This window comes from Cupressus sempervirens, chromosome 2 (assembly GCF_028749045.1).
Source record: "Cupressus sempervirens isolate cs-2001-9-10 chromosome 2, ASM2874904v1, whole genome shotgun sequence".
Classification (NCBI taxonomy): domain Eukaryota; kingdom Viridiplantae; phylum Streptophyta; class Pinopsida; order Cupressales; family Cupressaceae; genus Cupressus; species Cupressus sempervirens.
This window is the reverse complement of record NC_143119.1, coordinates 446,820,771-446,839,251: the sequence shown is the minus strand read 5'-3', so window position 1 is coordinate 446,839,251 and position 18,481 is coordinate 446,820,771. Positions and strand designations below refer to the sequence as shown.

The 18,481-nt window shown below is 34.8% G+C and overlaps 1 protein-coding gene across 1 annotated transcript in view; it reads right to left on the bottom strand.

Annotated features, from left to right (window-relative positions):
- Positions 1–693: 693 nt before the first annotated feature.
- Positions 694–18,481, bottom strand: part of LOC149572985 (COMPLEX 1 LYR-like protein) — an 84,306-nt gene continuing 66,518 nt past the window's right edge. Inside the window, exon 2 of the mRNA XM_089814127.1 lies at positions 694–1,003. Within this exon, the coding sequence (XP_089670253.1) occupies position 1,003 (1 nt within the window). The 3' untranslated portion in view covers positions 694–1,002. The remainder of the gene's footprint in view (positions 1,004–18,481) is intronic.

Below are 18,481 nucleotides of genomic sequence, written 5' to 3'. Positions count from 1 at the left end.
CTAGATCCCATAAACATGGAGATTTTGTGGATGCATACCTGCAGAACAAGGTGTTTTTTATAACTGAAATTATCCAAATTGCATTAAGGGGGTATTACATATAATGTCCATTTAATTCTATAGCTTTCTGGGCAAACATTTAGGCTTACCTTGTATCTTATAAATGGAGTTACAATATTACACTGATTTATAACTGATTATTGCAAAAAAAATCAAATAATATTAGGTTTAGTACTAATAATGCTTATATACCTGATATTGGAATTTATACTGACGTTACAAATAATAATTTTTATCGTCTCACTTTATTTGGACAAGTTTTTTCAGGCAATAGCCAAACGAACTCCCTGGCCCATTTGTTCATTTCCATGAGTAGCTAAAGACAAAGCTATATTCTATTATTTCCATTACCTTTCAAACAAACAAATCTGCAGATGGCATACAAAAGTGGATAAATATGCAGCAATATGCATGTAATAGCCAAAACAGTGGAGAATTTCCCTCAAATACATAGTGGTAGGCTCTGCTGCAGTGCATGTTGGTTTTCAGTTTTGTTAATAATTAGCTAATTTGAATAATGAGTACCCTATAGCTATCAAATTATTATCTAGATGTAGATATTCTGAGTGACAATAATAGTCACCTTCCAATTTGTTTTACAGCACACAGATTCATGATAAAGAAAATAACGTATGTTACAAACTCCTCTTCAGTAAATTATACAATCCAAAGCTTTTCTAGTACTTAAATATAATTGCAATAAACTTTTTTAAATGGTCATATTTTCAAACTGATTGCTTGATGCAAAGAAATTTGAAGATAATACTTTGATCAGGACGTGCTGCTGACTTGTTTAATGCAACAAAATATCACATGTCTATTATCACAAGGGTCTATTTCTATTCAATGCAGTCAAATAATTACAAAACCTGATGCTAAACGAGAAAGGATAGCACATGCACTCATTTAACTTCATCTATTGCAGCTTACATCATTCAAATACCTGCAAATTATATCAAAAAATGGAATTAGACTGAACTCAAAATACTCATAAATATTACCTATTGCTATCTGACTCCCTAATGAAAGCTATGCTCAATCTAATAAGTTAGGTACCAACAAATTAAAATAGAACATCATTATACTCTGTAAAATTATGGTTTACAATAAATTAATAAGATTTAGAAAATGAGTAAAAGCAGCACACTATTATAACATTGAGTAGAAGTTCTCTCGACATGTCTTTATGAGTTATGTGCAGGCATATGTACATGGTTCGTGCATGCAGGCACATATAAACATGCAACAGAGCAGGTTCTTCTTCTAATTTGATCTATTTATGTGAATTATACTAGCCACCTCCAGGATATGAAAACTGAGTAGTTTGAAAATACCTTGAATATATATTAAGCCATTGCCATGGTCCCCTCTAGATTCTGCTCTGAGAAAACTTCTGTTATATTTTGTCAATTATATATTAAATTTGAAGTAGAGCTACAAAACCAACCTTGTTGACATAATATTTTGATGTTCTATACCTAGGAAACATCACACTAGACTTGATGTTGTCGCCTTCTCTCACATTCTCCTTCCATTAGGCCTCAATATTTTGTCAAATGGTATTTTGGATACTTCAATTGCAAAGGTTGTGTTCAGCTGATCTAATGGCAAAAGAAAAATGAACGTTTATGCGCAGCATTAAACAAAAGGTTTATAGTTTGGTTGCTTACATTTGCTTAAATCAGCAATGAAATATGCAAACCTGCCAAAATTCCTCCTTAAAATCCAAAATATCCAATAAAATGCTAGTTTTTTCCAAGTACTACAATGATGGTGCGCTCAAAACTATGCAAAGCTTTCAAGCTTAGTATCTTAGGTAGCCTCAAATGGTCTATCCTAGTGGAGTGCTCCACTCCTTGAGGACCTCCAGAACTTTTTCTTAGTATGCACACTTTCAACAGAAGAGCTTCATTAATGTGATTCATGGCAATGATAGCATGCCCTTAATCATTCTTGAAAACCCATTTTGCATTACTTTGGGTGCATGTCAGCTCCGCCTGGCAGTGAAATGGTTTTCCCAAGAGTGTAGTGTTCCAATCAACATCAACCATTTCAATGACTTCAATAATCACACAAAATTTCACCTCTTGAATGTCGATTTTTTCCTCTTGTACTAGGTGTTTATTGGGTGGTGTTTGGCATGAATAATAGATGCATAAATCAGCAATGAGCTCAGGGCAGGCCAACCCATTGCTTACCATGTCATTTTAGCTAACATAACCATAATGCCTGTGTCAAACAGTACATCTTGCAATATAAAGTTGTGCACTTTCAAAGGTAAGAGAAGTTCAACATCAGAGCTTGTTTCTGTTGCATGTATAACCTTGCATACTTCAATTTCCTGGCAGTTATTGACAGTACTTCTTGATCTCATAGAAGCCAAGTTCTCTGGAAGACATTTTAAACTTTGTAAAAACTCCTCCATGGCAAAGAAGTTTAAGGATTGTACAGTTCACCTCCTACTCATCACACTCACAAGCTTTAATCTGACATCATTTTGCTAACATGTAGATCTACTGTTGACTTCGAAATTTGGCAATTGGTGCCCCCTTTTCTTTCCATCCACACTCAACATTTTGAGGCACATACTTTTGAAGAAAACACTGAGTGGGGATGAATCAATATAAAACCAACTTTCTTAATTGGCATCCATGCAGTTAAGATCTAACAAAAGAAGACAAATGCACACACGATATTACTTGGAAACCCTTGCAGGAGAAAACCATGGAAAATTATAGCTTTTGTTTTACAAACTTGTTACAATTTTTGTAGGCACCGACCCACAGGAGACACCATATCCCTCCACTGAGCACAAACTCAGCAAAAGACTCCAATCTCTTGAGTAAGATGCTTCAACCTTCAAAATATTGGATCTTTTCCAGATCCCTTGAAGAAATTGACAAAATCTGCCTAAAACTCCTCTTAAATCTGTGAAATGCTCCCACTCAGATCTGCAATAATTTCTTCAATAAATGCTCTCAAATCTGATATTTATCTTAAGAAAAATCTGCAGTAGGTTTGCACTTAATATGCCTGATTTCTGCTCTTAATAAACTTTCTGATTTCTGCTCCTTCACTAGTACGTTTGGGTTGCATTTTTGACATAAATTTTCAACGGCAGGCCAATTTGGCCTCTCAAATTCTTTTTTTTTTAAATATGATCTCGATAAAATCGAAATTTCGACGTCAGTTGAGTTTATCGTCGAAATTTCGACGTCAGTTGAGTTTATCGTCGAAATTTCGATGTGGGTAGGGATATAAACCAAAAAAAAAAAAAAGTGAAATAACATTTATTCACACGGCAAAGTGCGGGCGGGAGGCTTCAGAGGCGTGACAAAGAGCTGTTCAAGGTAAGGGTTTTCAGTACTTTGATCTTGCATAATGTAACTGTTTTATTTTTGGAGCCATATCTTGCATATACGGCATTGTAGGGTTCGACATGGCGCATCAATAAAAGCAAATTCAAACGGTGAAACCCATGCTGAATAAATAACCAGCACAATCAAGAATGTTTCCCATGCCCTGCAATATTTAACAAAATTTAACTTTTCAGATATCTTCGAGCATGAATCAACACAGTCCCTTTCTCAGAATGTTTTGGATTCACCGCTTATTAAATTGCTCTCATAGCCCATTGGTATTTAATGGTTTCTATAGAGCCCTTTGTACGAATGTTTGGAACTTTGCAAACAAGATTCGAGATTCGAGACTCGAATTAGGGTGATAAACAAGGAACATTATGGGGTTGACCACTACCATAATTAACTTTATCTCTATTAATATCCTCTTTTGAACTTTGGAATAATCTAGGCTCTTGCTAATTCAAGGGCATTGGTGGCCAACCGAAGTGAATGCCCTAGCTAGCAAGAAAGAATTTGTTCGCAGATGCCGCTTAAATTCTCTACGAGTCTTTTCTTTGTGCTAATGGTCCCATGATATTTATGGCTCTCTGCTTATCTGTACACACTTTTGTTTTAGGTAAATATGCCGAATCACCTATATTTATGGAAGTAAAGTTTAGAGGGAAATGTTAAAAAAGGATGGAATGATTAAGCAATGGCTGCATATTTCCAGCATGCCCCTATTCACCCACAATATGAATTCAAATTCCTAAGTTTTCGCTGCTCCCCCTTTTTAGGAGAATATTCGACGTTATACCTTATGATTGAAAAATAAGTGGCAAGCAGTTGCATAGGACTAGGAGGCAAAGGAGGTATCGTAGAAGTTATGCAAAAGACCTTGAAGCTTCATCTAGGATCAGCTGAGTCAACCAATTGCCTCTTCTGTTAGTGCTTAAATAATAATATTGAATCCTCCTTGCACCTCCAATTTTGTGAAACCTTTCTTAATTGTGATGTGAAGATCTTCTAGCTAAGTTGTCAGTCCTTATATGGGTTTGGTTACATGTGTAGGGATATGGTATGGTTGTTCGCTAATGGTTTTGTCCCATGTTCCATAGGACTTGGTCATGGCTGTACAAATATTTTAAAGATTCTAGCCATGTAAATAAAATTAATCATAGTATGCACTGAATGAGCAAATTCAACCACAAAATAGTCCAAAAGGATGACAGTTTGATGCTATAAGCCAAAAAATTGAAATGGTTTATAAAGTTATATCTTCTAGTAAATATAGGATAATAGACAATAGGATAATAAAGGAAAATTAGTCACACTAATGCTTCATCTCCATCTACAAACATAGCTAATCCTCGTAGCCTTGCCAACAAATAAAGAAATTGTGGCTAGTTATGATAAGTATCACTCCCTTCCTCACAAGATACAAGACATGCTTTCATTCACACAATTTTTGGGTATCAAATCAAATGTAAAAAGTAAAACAAAAATCTAAATATAGTAATGAATCATTGAGAGAAGTGAAGAATTAATTGTGCAAGAACAAGGAAAGGAAAGGGTTGCTTGTTTGCAAATTGTGAACTAAAACTCATCAAAATCAATGTAAAAATCAATCATCATGTGGTATCCCTAAAGAAGAAGAAAAACCTTGGATCAAGAGGAGGTAGTACACCATTGAGACTTCACGTTGATCACAAAATGGATCAAATTACAATCATGGCCTAGCTCATTACAGATGTTGAAAATATGTAACCAAGGTATGACATTTATTCTGATTTTTGTAAAAACAGTTATGATCATGAGGTAGCATCCATTTCACATGAACCCAATAACATGGTTGAGTCTTCCTATGTTCGTACTCAAGTTGATAGTGGTGCACATGAGATATATATTATGGACTCGAGGCATAAAGGTCACGATTTTGTTCATCACACTGTCGAAGATGTTAAAAGGACACAAGATATGTGTATGGATGGTCACAAAAAGCTGAGAAGGCCAAAATGTTTATTGCCCAAGCAAGACAGCACTTACAAGAGATCTAAGAAGGCCAATTTTACATGTTTTCATTTCTGATTGTTATACAAGGAATCTTTCATTGTAAGTAATGGGTTTTGCAATTCATCCTTTCATAAGAATTTTGACTATAGGGAACTATATGTCTTCGCAAGCTGGCATCTTAAAACATCTTAGGTGGCTTCATCTCTTGCACTATCTCTACTTACTTGCCCTCGAACTAAGTACTCCAAGCAGGTGGGTGTTTTGAAAATAAAAAGTAAAACATTCATCTCCATCCTATACCCCTTCTACACAACAAAAATTAGGGTTTTCCACCATGGAGATTAGGAAGGAGACTCGATTTCAATTAAAACCCAGTAGATACAAAATAAATCAAAAGTACTTCAAGCTTAATCTACACGCCTCAAACTAATTAGCACCTTTTCTAGGAAGCAAAAACACAACTTTTCATAATATAAGCAGGTACCTACTACAAAACTGCAAGGAGATCTTAAAATTGTACCTATTGTCTGCACATATTTTCCCACCAAAATTGCTTTCTTATTGATTCAAATCGGTACATATCAACTCCAACCCTTTCCTAGGTTGAAGAACATTCATTTATAGGCTATATCTCCTGACCTTACATATTCATTCCTACTTGTTCGATCTGATGGAGCTCAAAATTATAAAATTAGAATCTCCATTTATGTACAATTTTTAAGCCATATCACTATCAATTTTATCTTTTAGATCATTAGCTTTGTGGCTATTAGGATAGATTTTATCTAATTGATATACTTTCCTCCTATATTTACATTTCCAAGCTTCACACACCATTTGTCTTATGTAAATCCAACTCTAAAAGGATCAGCCTTTTCACATGGAGTCTTATACAATTTCGCTCAGTCATGTAATTCTACATCACATCAAAGTTTATAAATTGTTCATCCATGGTATTCTCGTGCCAGTAGTACTTGGATATACAATTAAAAAGATTCCTCTTGCTACTTTTCACATATCTGAAGAAATTGTATGACATGCATTTCTAAGATACACCTCGACCTATGGAATAACAATTGTTTAAAAATCATAATAAATGACAACAGTGGTGGAGTCCAGAATATGTATAGTCTGGTAAATGCTACAACAGTGATGTGAAAAGTTTTGATCCTATCAATAGAGTCATAGGGAATTATGTATATACAGTCCATAGTTATTTCTCGGGCAACAATAAATACCATTTTTGAAGTCAACCTATCAAGTCATGCACCGTGACTTGTGTGATAGCTGTGCAACATTTGTAGACACACACAATATGGATAAATTACACATTGTGACAGGAGATCTAAACTAATTAAGAGGTGGAATCTTGAGACTCAAGTTGCCGTAAATCTTGAGAAGCCAAACATCTGCAATAAGGTTTCTAAACTTGCCCGAAAAGAATAGTGCTCCCCCACTGAAGCCATAGCCCAGTGATGTCCTCTGATCATACATCAATAATAATAAACAAATTGAAGATATCGAGCAGCAGCCCAAACACCTGGAGATGATGGAATGGTATTTGAGGGCAAAACCAAAAATAATAAAGATTTGATTTATTACTAATACAATAGTATTTCTGATGTGTGCATAGAAAAAACACATTCAGCGGTTGAAAATCGTGGAAGGAGGAAAGGCCAGTTGAACCCAAAAATCCCAATGAAGCTTAAACGGAGTGAAGAGCCCATTTTTACGGATGAATGAAGCGTCCAATTTGAAGTTTCTCTTGTTATTGCAGAAGAATTCTTTGTTAATGGACTGGAACCAATACAATCATGAATGAATGTCATATTTCATCCACAAAACAAGAAACAAACATTAATAGAGGGGCGAACAAGATATGCAGAAGTAAAATATATCAAATAATTTTGATGGTTCACAAATACACTATACAACCCCAACGTCACAAATGCAAAGTTTTAATTCTTATTAAAAATATTAATATGGTTCTTTAAAAAACTACAATCGGAATACTTCTCCATTAGTATTAGTTATGAAAAGACAAAAACATAGGTTTCAAAAATCACACCTATACAAAATGTAAGATATAAATGAGAGAAACTTTATTTTTCAAAGATAGATTCAACATATTCAAATATTCGGACAATCATCCATATTCAAGAAGAAGTATTTATATTATTTTGTATGAAGGAATAAGGGTTCAATATGACTTTATAATGTAAATTCTATTACTTTATTTTTATAATAAAATAAAATGTTCTTTGTCTATTATTAAAGGCGTGGAGATTTAAACTGCAAATGAATCGTCCTTTGTAATTATTTTTGAAATTTTATATACAATTTTAATGTCGAATAAGTGGACATGGTCATTTAGCATTTTAAATTTGATCATCACTAATATTGTGAAATATATAATTGTTTTCGTATCTATGTCCAGTTTGTCTCCCTATCATAGAAGTTAAAATTCAATCTGGACTAATTTAAGATTGCATAATATTTGGTCTGTGGCATCTTGATTATTTAATTGTTGATTGTTCAAGTGCATAAGAACTTTATGAAGTCGTACGTGAAAATTCACTAAAGTTGACTCTATTGCCCGGATGAGCAAAGGCACCGGTCTTTCTATTATTGAAGTCAAAAAATCTATATATTCTTTCCTACAAGCATCAAATTCATTATTAACAAACCTTGTACAAAACATTCAATTATTTCAAGTACTCAACATTTAGTTTCAGTTTCATCGAGTTGAAGGACCTTGCCAACCGAAGAACTCCAAAGCTTAAATTCACTATAGAAAAGCCTTGAACTAGACAGTCAGTGTTTGAGGTGAAGGTTTACCCGCCTAGGTGTAGCGGAGCTTGAAGTGCAGGGGAATCGAAAAGTATTCCCGTTCGTCAGCCAGAATTGATTGAGAAGTCCCATCGGAGAAGTGGCAAGCTCTTGGATTTCCAATCTACAGATTTGGGAACCAACACGATCAAAACAAAACTCTGACAGTTAACCTTCCAAATTTGCAAAAAAAGTTGCTCAACAACAACATTTGTTGCATGACAACATTTTGTCAATTTTTGCAACTTTTCCATATTTCTAATTAAATGCCTTCCAAGGTGATTAAAAATTGCATATGTAGATGTATGTATGTATGTATGTATGTGTATATATATGTATGTATGTATATATATAAAGATCTTGTGGATTGTGGAGATAAGTGGAGATCTAGGATTTTGTTGTCGTGCCCTTGTGATCGCTATATATGTATGTATGTATGTATGTATGTATATACATATGTATATGGATATATGTGTGTATGTGTGTGTGTATATAAACAGAGAGATCTTGGCACAACAGAAAAACAATAAAACTCACTCAACAGGTACCATGCCCACAGGTATTATCACAAGCTTTTAAACATAACTATATGAGGAGTGAGTTAGGACATATATAGGTTAACTTTACATTAACTATAAACTACAACACAAAGGTTGCACCAGGGTATTACATGCAGTATTGTATGCCTCCAGTGTGCAGACGCCTTGGACATAGTTAGGTAGCACTTAACTATTTTAAGACATTATATGTTAACACACGAGCCTCATTCCCTTGCAGAAGCCTCTCGCCAAATCACCCAAGATGGCTAGAATATCTGGTTGAGCACCTCCTATATTGCTCAATTTCTTGAGTTCATCTTTGACATAATTTTGATTATGTATAAGAGGATTATTTGTTTCTTCATTGTTGCCAATATGTTCATTCTAAATATAATCCGAAAAAATTGCATTTCAATTCTCCGTCGGGGACATAATCATATTTATTCCTTAATTTTGGATGTAGTAATGAGGGTTTTAGCTCAGGCCATGGCAGAGCATTTGAGTTGTCAACATAAAATCTTATTTATCTAAAATCAACTTCACATTGTGTTGTAACTTTGGCATAGGTGTTTGATCCTCGATAACTTTCATTTCAGCATTCAAGTTTTCAAGTTTCCTCTTCATTATATGTTTGATTTATCAATGATTTCCTCCAGTTTGATTACTATATGATCCAGAATGTTATGATGTACTAAAGTCAGTAGTAACTTCTCTCATGTCTCCAGAAAACGTAGCATAGGTTTAGGGTCCCTTGGCTCCCAGGAATTTGTAGCATAGGTTCAGGGTAGTAACTCCTTACACTCAACTCTTCACTGAATTTATTCTCAATGCCATAATGACATTACCTCTAAACCATGCAAAGGATATTGAAGTGGTTTCCAACCTTGAAACGCTCTTATAACTTAAGAATGACAAAGCAAATGCCAATACATGACAAATTGTACAACTTGTAGTATTTATATATACAGGGAGATCTTTTTAAAGGTGCTTTTTACATATTAGCACAATAGAAAAATTGTTCCAGCTGCATACATATTCCAGAATCCAAATAATAAAACAATAAAACTCACTCAACCCGTGCTAAGTGACAAGCCATAACCTAGTTCAATTGGTCTAGTTGCTGATTAGCTGGGTTGATTACAAATTCCTATAGAACTGTCATTAGATTAGGTAGAATAAAACGAACAATCAGTTGTTCCCAGCTAGCACTAATTTGACTAGTCTATTTAGACCCATTGATTATTGTCACAAGCTTTTAAACATAACTATATAAGGAGTGAGTTAGGACGTATATAGGCTAACCTTACATTAACTGTAAATTACAACACAAGGTTGCACTAGGGTATTACAAGATTGTAATTATAGAAAACCGCCTGATTAGCTCGAGTGGGTGTATGATGGCGAAGAGTTGTATTAGGTGAGTAAAGTTCACCAGTGGTTATAGGAATACACCTACATCAAAACAATTAACAACCAGAACTAAATATTTGTTAGAGTGAGTAGTTCAAGGGTCTTGATCTCGTGGATGCGGGTATGTAGGCAGCCTAGTAGGCGGATTATACCTCCAATGTGCAGACGCCTTGGACATAGCTAGGTAGCACTTAACCATGTATTTATGTATGTAACTATTCTCTACTTAACAGTGCCATCCACATGGGGGGGGGGGGGGGGCAGTTGAGCTTGCACCTTCTACAATACTTCATTTCCATTATTTGTGCTCTCTAAATCAAAGGTATATAACTCTCACTTGTAACTATAATTTTCAAATAGTACAAACCACAATAGTTTCTTATAATTCTATGGTTCTCTTTGTAAGTTTATAAAATTGAAGTTTAAAAATTAATCGCATTTATGTACATCTTTTTCAAGATTGATATTTCTCTTTTTCCTGACTCACAGTCCAAGAATAATTTTTCAAAACACATACTAACCAGTTGGAGATTGAGCCAAAAAATTGTAAGAACGATTGTGCCAAAAGTGCTAAAAAAACATGATTGGTGCACGATAATCATCTTTTTACGCTCTTTTTGGCATAGTTCTTACATTTTATGATTTTTGGTGAGAACAAAATTCCAAACTAATCAGGTAGGTGATCCAAAATTAAATCATAATGAGGCATATTTAAATACCTTATTTCACATGTTATTGAATGTTTCTTGAATGTTCAGGGTAGTAACTCCTTACACTCAACTCTTCACTGAAGTTATTCTCACTGCCACAATGACATTACCTCTAAACCATGCAAAGGATGTTGAAGTGGTTCCCAACCTTGAAACACTCTTATAACTTAAGAAATGGCAAAAGCAAATGCAAATGCAATACATGACAAATTGCACAACTTGTAGTCTTTATATATATAAAGAGATCTTTTTTAAGGTGCTTATTACATATTAGCACAATAGAAAAATTGTTCCAATTGCATACATATTCCAAAATCCAAATAATAAAACAATCAAACTCACTCAACTCATGCTAAGTGACAAGCCATAACCTAGTTCAATTGGTTTAGTTGCTCATTAGCTGGGTTGATTACAAATTCCTGTAGAACTGTCATCAGATTAGGTATAATAAAATGAACAATTAGTTGTTCCAACTAGCATTAACTTGACTGGTCTATTTACACCCATTGATTATTGTCACAAGCTCTTAAAAATAACTATATAAAGAGTGAGTTAGGACGTATACAGTTTTACCTTACATTAACTGTAAACTACAACACAAAGGTTGCACTAGGGTAATATAGTATTGTAATTATAAAAAACCGCCTGATTTGCCCGAGTGAGTGTATGATGGCGAAGAGTTGTATTAGGTGAGTAAAGCTCATCAGTGGTTATAGGAATATAGCTACATCAAAACAATCAGAAACCAGAACTACATATTTGTTAGAGTGAGTAGTTCAAGGGTCTTGATCCCGTGGATACGAGTATGTAGGTAGCCTGGTAGGCAGAGTATGCCTCCAATGTGTAGACGCCTTGGACATAGTTGAGTAGCCTTATCCATGTATGTATGTATGTATTTATGTATGGATGGATATAACTATTCTCTACTTAATAGTGCCATCCACATTGGGGGGGGAGTTAAGCTTGCACCTTCTGCAATACTTCATTTCCATTATTTGCGCTTTTTGAATCAAAGGTATATAACTTTATCACTTGTAACTATAATGTTCAAATAGTACAAACCACAATAGTTTATTTTCTTATAATTTTACGGTTCTCTTTTTAGGTTTATAAAATTGAAGTTTAAAAATTAATTGCATTTATGTATATCTTTTTCAAGTTCGATATTTCTCTTTTTCTTGACTCACAGTCCAAGAATAATTTTTCAAAACACATACTAACTAGTTGGAGATTGAGCCAAAAAATCATAAGAACGATAGTGCCAAAAGAGCTAAAAAACATTATTAGTGCACGATAATCATCTTTTTACACTCTTTTTGGCACAATTGTTCCTACATTTTATGATTTTTGGTGAGAACAAAATTCCAAACTAATAAGGTAGGTGATCCAAAATTAAATTATAATTGGTTGAGGCATGTTTAGATACCTTATTTCACATGTTATTGAATGTTATGTGTTTATGTGCTACTATTAATGAATGTTAAAGGATGAATGTTCTAGGTTGTTGTACCAGTGCTTTAGCCCAAAATAGATAAATCATGATTTGAAATGCAAACTTGGGTGCTTAACTTAATGAATGAGCACACCAAGCGAAAGACCTTGTGTGATGAAGGATTATTTGATATTCTACATATTTCACCACATAGCAGTGCATTGCAGGTTCACATACATTCTTAAGTAGACATTGGTGAGCACTAGGTGTGTGAAGGCTCCATGCAAAAACATGTAGAAGCAAAAAAGGTCATGATGAACATTTTCGATAACATGTTTACCAAGAGCATACACAAGTTCCTCAAGGTGATTTGGCATTATTAAATTTTCATGTTTACCAACACCATTACTCTTCCTCCATATCCTGCACCAAAAAAAATGTTGCCTCCAACATTGCAACCATATGATAAATGGGAATAGCACATGCCCGAGCCATGACCTGGTTAAATTGGTGTAGTTGCTGATTAGCTAGGTTGATTACAAATTCCTATAGAATTGTCATCAGACTAGGTACAATAAAATGAACAATCAGTTGTTCCCAGCTAGCAAGATCAAATACAGTTTTCCAAGGTGATAAAATTGCATATGTAGATGCATCACTTGACGGACTAATTATATAAATGATGTGAAAGTCATATGAGCACAATGAGAGGAATACTTCAACACACCAATCACTTTTTCTCAAATTTTTTGAGATTTCAAAGTACAGTCATATCATTAATGCTTTGAGATCATCAAATTTGTGTCACTTAATAAAACCATTTTCCAATCACTTTAAACTTAAGAAATAATAGAGTTCAAAATTCAATAAACTTACTAATATTTGATAGGAGTCAAGTCATGTTTTGTTATCATTAAAAAGAGTAAGAGGGTATTGGTTCATGGAATAGATTATTGACCTATTAAAAGTACAATAATAGCACTAGTACAATTTCAGCACAACAACAATCTATCAAAAACCAAAAAACAAGAGTCAACAATTAAAAATGTCTAGTAATGATTTTATTAGCTGATAGGCTTTTACATGGGCACAAAGCCTGCCTTTAAAGTCTCACACTACCAGGATGTTGGAATTGTCAACATCAGAAATTGGATCCGTTGACGGTAAAGCAACTACCATCAAGTTGGAATTGTTGACATTAGAAATTCATTTTGTTGATGGAAAACCAACTGCACTTTAATCAAACATTATAAAGATGCTTTCCGAACGCGCCTCCATAGCTTCAAAACTAGTTTTCCAATGGACATCTATGGGAAATACACAAACAAACATGTATGTGAAATGTGGGTTTGTTGATTACGCACCTCAGGTGTCTAACTGATATATGAACGAAATGTTGTCTCGTGAGCAACAATGATTTTAGGATATGATCAGAATTGGCATGGGGAGGAAACCCTTGAGTTTTATAGGATGTTTGTGCAAATTTGGCATCGATAGAACATGGGAAGAAGGTCCATACCGATGCTATTAATCTTGGTTTTGCATGGATCATCATAATGTGGAAATATGGAGAATGCCCTCAACTTGTTTGACGGAATGTCTAAATCAGATAAAGTTGTGTGGTCAGCCTTGATTGTAGGGTATGGTCATAATGGACATGGATCTGAAGCCCAAAATATCTTCTCGCAAATGCAATTGGAAGGGGTTGAATCTAATAAGAAAAGCAAGTCCACTCTTACATCGTTAAAATGGACTATGAATCAAATATTCTTTTAGAAAGTACTCTCGTAACTATGTATGCAAAATGCGATGCTATAGAGAGTGCACACAATCTGTTCAATCAAATTCTGGAGCTTGACATGGTAACACTAACTCCAATGGTTGCAGGCTACACCTGTAGTGGACATGGTGAGGAATCTCTAAAACGTTTTAGACTTGTGGTCATGTACTGACCCGAATAACTTTTGTTTCACCAGTGTGTTAGGGGTGTGCACACACCTAGCAATTGTTAATCAGGGTAGACAATTTCATTCTCAAGCAATTAAAAGGGATTGGAGTTGGATATCTCTATAGGTAGCGCTCTTATTACAAAGTATGCCCAATGTAGTTGCATAGTATGGTAGATGTCTGTATGGTTTTTAAAAAAATGATCAAGCTGAATGTTTTATCATGGATTATGCTCTACATGGGTTGGACAAGGAGTCAATCCAACTTTTTGAAAAAATGCAAAGTGCTAGAATCAAGCCACATCAAGCTAGGATCAGGCTAGGGAATGCTTATGAAAGCATAAACCCAATCAATGAAACAACATGCAAACAAGCATGCATCAGGTATTTCTTTTGCGCGGTCGTGATCTTCACCTTTCTAGATAATGTAGGCAAAGTAAGTGGTACCAAAAATGACTTTGTTAAAGCATGCGAAGAATATCCAATCTGAGGTTATCAAAGTATCAATTAAAGCTACTGTGGAATACATCAAAACCAGCATTGGGGTTTCCCATCCAATGTTACCATCACTACCTCTTATCATTCCATACACAAGAAACCTCTACACAAATGCCCAACTCAAGTTTACAATCACTGCCATAACTAGACCAATCTTGATCTTCTCCCCTGCATAGATAGAAGCCAGTGAGTCGAATACTGTTGCCCTATCAAGCAATGAAAATGTGAACACAATAGGAAAAGCAAACAAGAATGAAGTCAATGTCTTTGAGAGCTTGTGACATATGACACGGGTATGGTGCCAATTGGGGAATCCAACCACCTGACCAAAGGCCTGAATTTATACTGGGTGTGGGAAAAGAGGGTATGACAGACAAGAATTTCAGCAAAAACAGGAGATAGAAACAATAGTGTAATTATCGTCAATAGACAAATTCTGCCCCAGAATTGTTGCAGATGTCTCGTACATCAGCTTTGACGCATATTCTATCACATTTGTAAAATGATTGACTGTTATCGGCTATACCTTGCACCTGTTCTTGGGGCAAGCGCTAGTTAACCTAATATACAGTGAGACTTTCATTTTTTTATTTGAAAACTCTAGCTGTCGTCGATATTTTGACACGGCCTGTCGTCGATGGTATGACAAGCCCCTCAAATCATCTTTGGTTGTCCTCAATATTTCGACACCTACTGACATCGATGGTATGACAAACCCACTGAATCATCTCTGGCTAGCGTCAATAGTTCGACGGGGTTTTCCATCAATGGTATAACAAAACATTTGAATCATCTTTGGCTAGCGTCGAGAGTTCGACGTTTCGAATTAGTTGTCTGATGCTTCCATGTGACATAGATGGGGATGATTTTCGATGAATTGGCTCGTTGATAAATCGACAACCGTGAAGTGCATCGAGAATTCGACGCAATTCTAGCGACGTTGACTTTCAATGTTTAAGTGTCAAAATTTCGACCACCCACGCGTCGAAAAATAGGTCCAAATTTACTAGTGTTTTTTCTACTCTAAACATTTGATTGAATAAACTCCAAATGTATCTCTCCAAATGCAACCTTTCATCAAAGATCATGGCTGCCAGAATTTTTAATTTATTTAAAATGCCATTTTCTAACTAGATTAGCCAAAACGTAAGCCACAAAAAAGTAGGCCGGCCAAAAGCAAGTCGTGAAAAAAAAAGGTTAGCCCATAAGCAACTTGTGAAAAAATAGGTTGGCCAAAAACATCTCGTAGAACAATAGGCGTGCCAAAAAAAAATCAAGATATCATCAAAAAAAAAACATTATTTCTAGCTTGAATAATTCAACTTGAACACCTCTGATTGGTCCTCTGACATTGATGACAATACGTCCAAAACCATTTTTCCCTACTCTCCATCTCCACTCTGTTATGGTAAATCGATATTGTAGTTGTATTAAACAAAGGAGATGAAAGCTCCTTATAAAGATTTACAAAGACGATGTTTTTAGAAAAAACAATCATGAACTAAAGACAAAACTATTTGATAAACTAAAGACTAAGATGACCATTAAAGAAACATTATAATATTCTAATACCCTCCCTTAATGGTCATCAACTAATAGCTGAATTTTGGTCACAAATTCTTCAAAACATTTTGCTGATGAGACCCTCCTTGGAAGTGCAAAATGTAAATGACCAAGAAGCCAAAATCTGTCCATAAAATAACAGAGAAGGGTGCCCCCTTCTTCATAAAGCTTTGCAATACGAGAAAAGAGTGCCACTGAGATGAGTCTGCCACTAACCCTTCTCGAAATAGAAAAACATTTGACCATAAAACATCACAAAGCATCCAACTTGTCGTTGGATAATCGAGCTGCTCTTCCCTGGAGATAGAGACAAACACTGAAAACAACTAGCATAGTTTTGAGGAAAAATCAACAAACTCACCAAACTTTTCAGATGAGCATGATGCACTAGAACAAACTACAAAAAGCTGTATTTTTAAGAAAAATTTTGATAAACCCAAACACAATTTTGGAGGTAAAAAATCAATCCAAACTAGACAACAGAATTTGAGACTTGGATTAGAGAATACAAAGCTTCAATTTTTAGGAAAAACGGTAAAACCCAACATATAATTGTTCTAGGAAAAAATTATAAACACACCAGATAATTTTTGAAGAAAACTTTATAAATGCACGAAGGAATCTCACGCAACTTTTTGAATTATAGAATCAGAAAATTCTAAGGAAATAAATTATATAACCCATCAAAAAATATTGAAGGGAAACAATTATAAAAAACCCACCAAAAAAATTTTAAAGGAAAACTCTTCAAATAAATTTCTAGGGAAAAATTTATGAAAAGCCATCAGAAGTTTTTGAAGGGAAAAAAATTATGAAAACCCATTAGAATTTTTTTAAGGGAAAAATTATGAAAACTACCGGAAATTTTTTAAGGAAAAAATAATGAAACCCATCAAAAAACCTTCATGCGGCAAAATACAAGACTTTGCATAGTAAAACAGCACATGCAAGTAGCAAAATGCACATGCAACTTTGCAACCTTCAAAAATTAGAGACTTGCCCAAGCAAATAAATCGTGCAATCAAAACCCTAAACCAGGCTTGCAATTTTCAGAAAATATCTTCAAAGACGAACCAAATATTTTATAAAATACCTCTAACAATTTTTATTTTAAAAAATCAGAAAACAAATTTGTGGAAATAATTCCATATCAAAAGAGGCTCAAATATTTCTTTAAAAAATCGCCAAATTTTATGAAATCTCATCGACCCGCTCTCATACCATGTTATGGACTCGCTCTCATACCATGTTATGGTAAATTAATGTTGTTGTAGTTGTATTAAACAAAGGAGATTGAAACTCCTTTAAAGATTTACAAATATGATGTTTCTAAAAAAAATAATCATGAACTAAAGACGAAAATAAAAACTGCTTAATAAACTAAAGACTAACTAGGATGACCATTAAAGAAACATTGTAATAGCCTAATACACTCCACATGACCACTTGCACATCTTGCTTTGGTGGAGCATCAACATGACCTTTTCAAATCGTGTCCCTTTTTTGTTGCTAGTTTTTGAATTAAAGCAATGCAATCTTATGTTTTGAGTTTACCATCATAATAACCACAAGAATTTATCACATTTGCAAGAAGCATAGCCTCCTTCACCATAGTCAAAACACATTATTGCTGGTTAGGGTTGGCTTGTAATGCAACCAATGTTACAAGACGAGTTTCCCTGGAACTCGGTGAGTCCTGAAACAAGATTGTCTTGCTGAGGCCAAGTGACTCTAGACTCGGACTTGCTCAGGACTCGGTGAGTCTTCGAAGCCAAGTAACTCCAGACCCGAACTCGGCCAAGTCTTGGCCGAGTTTGGCTTATCTCGCTAAGTCAACTAACTCGCCAGACTCGCCGAGTCCCGTCAAGTTGACTCGATCGGCAGCCAACACCCAAAGAGTGAAAAAAAAAAATTTAATAAGTTAATTTTTTTTTTTTTGGTTTATATTGCACATCTAAGTCCTAAAAAGGTCATTCTATCACTTGCAAATACAAGTAATAAAGAGAGAAGACTTGAGAGAAAAGTATTGGGGTTTTGGGACATAGATTAGCAAATCAATTGGCTCTCATATATTAGTTGCCGATTATTTGTGTCACTTTGTAGCTTGCATCTAAGCATTAAGAGGAGTTGAAAGAAGAAT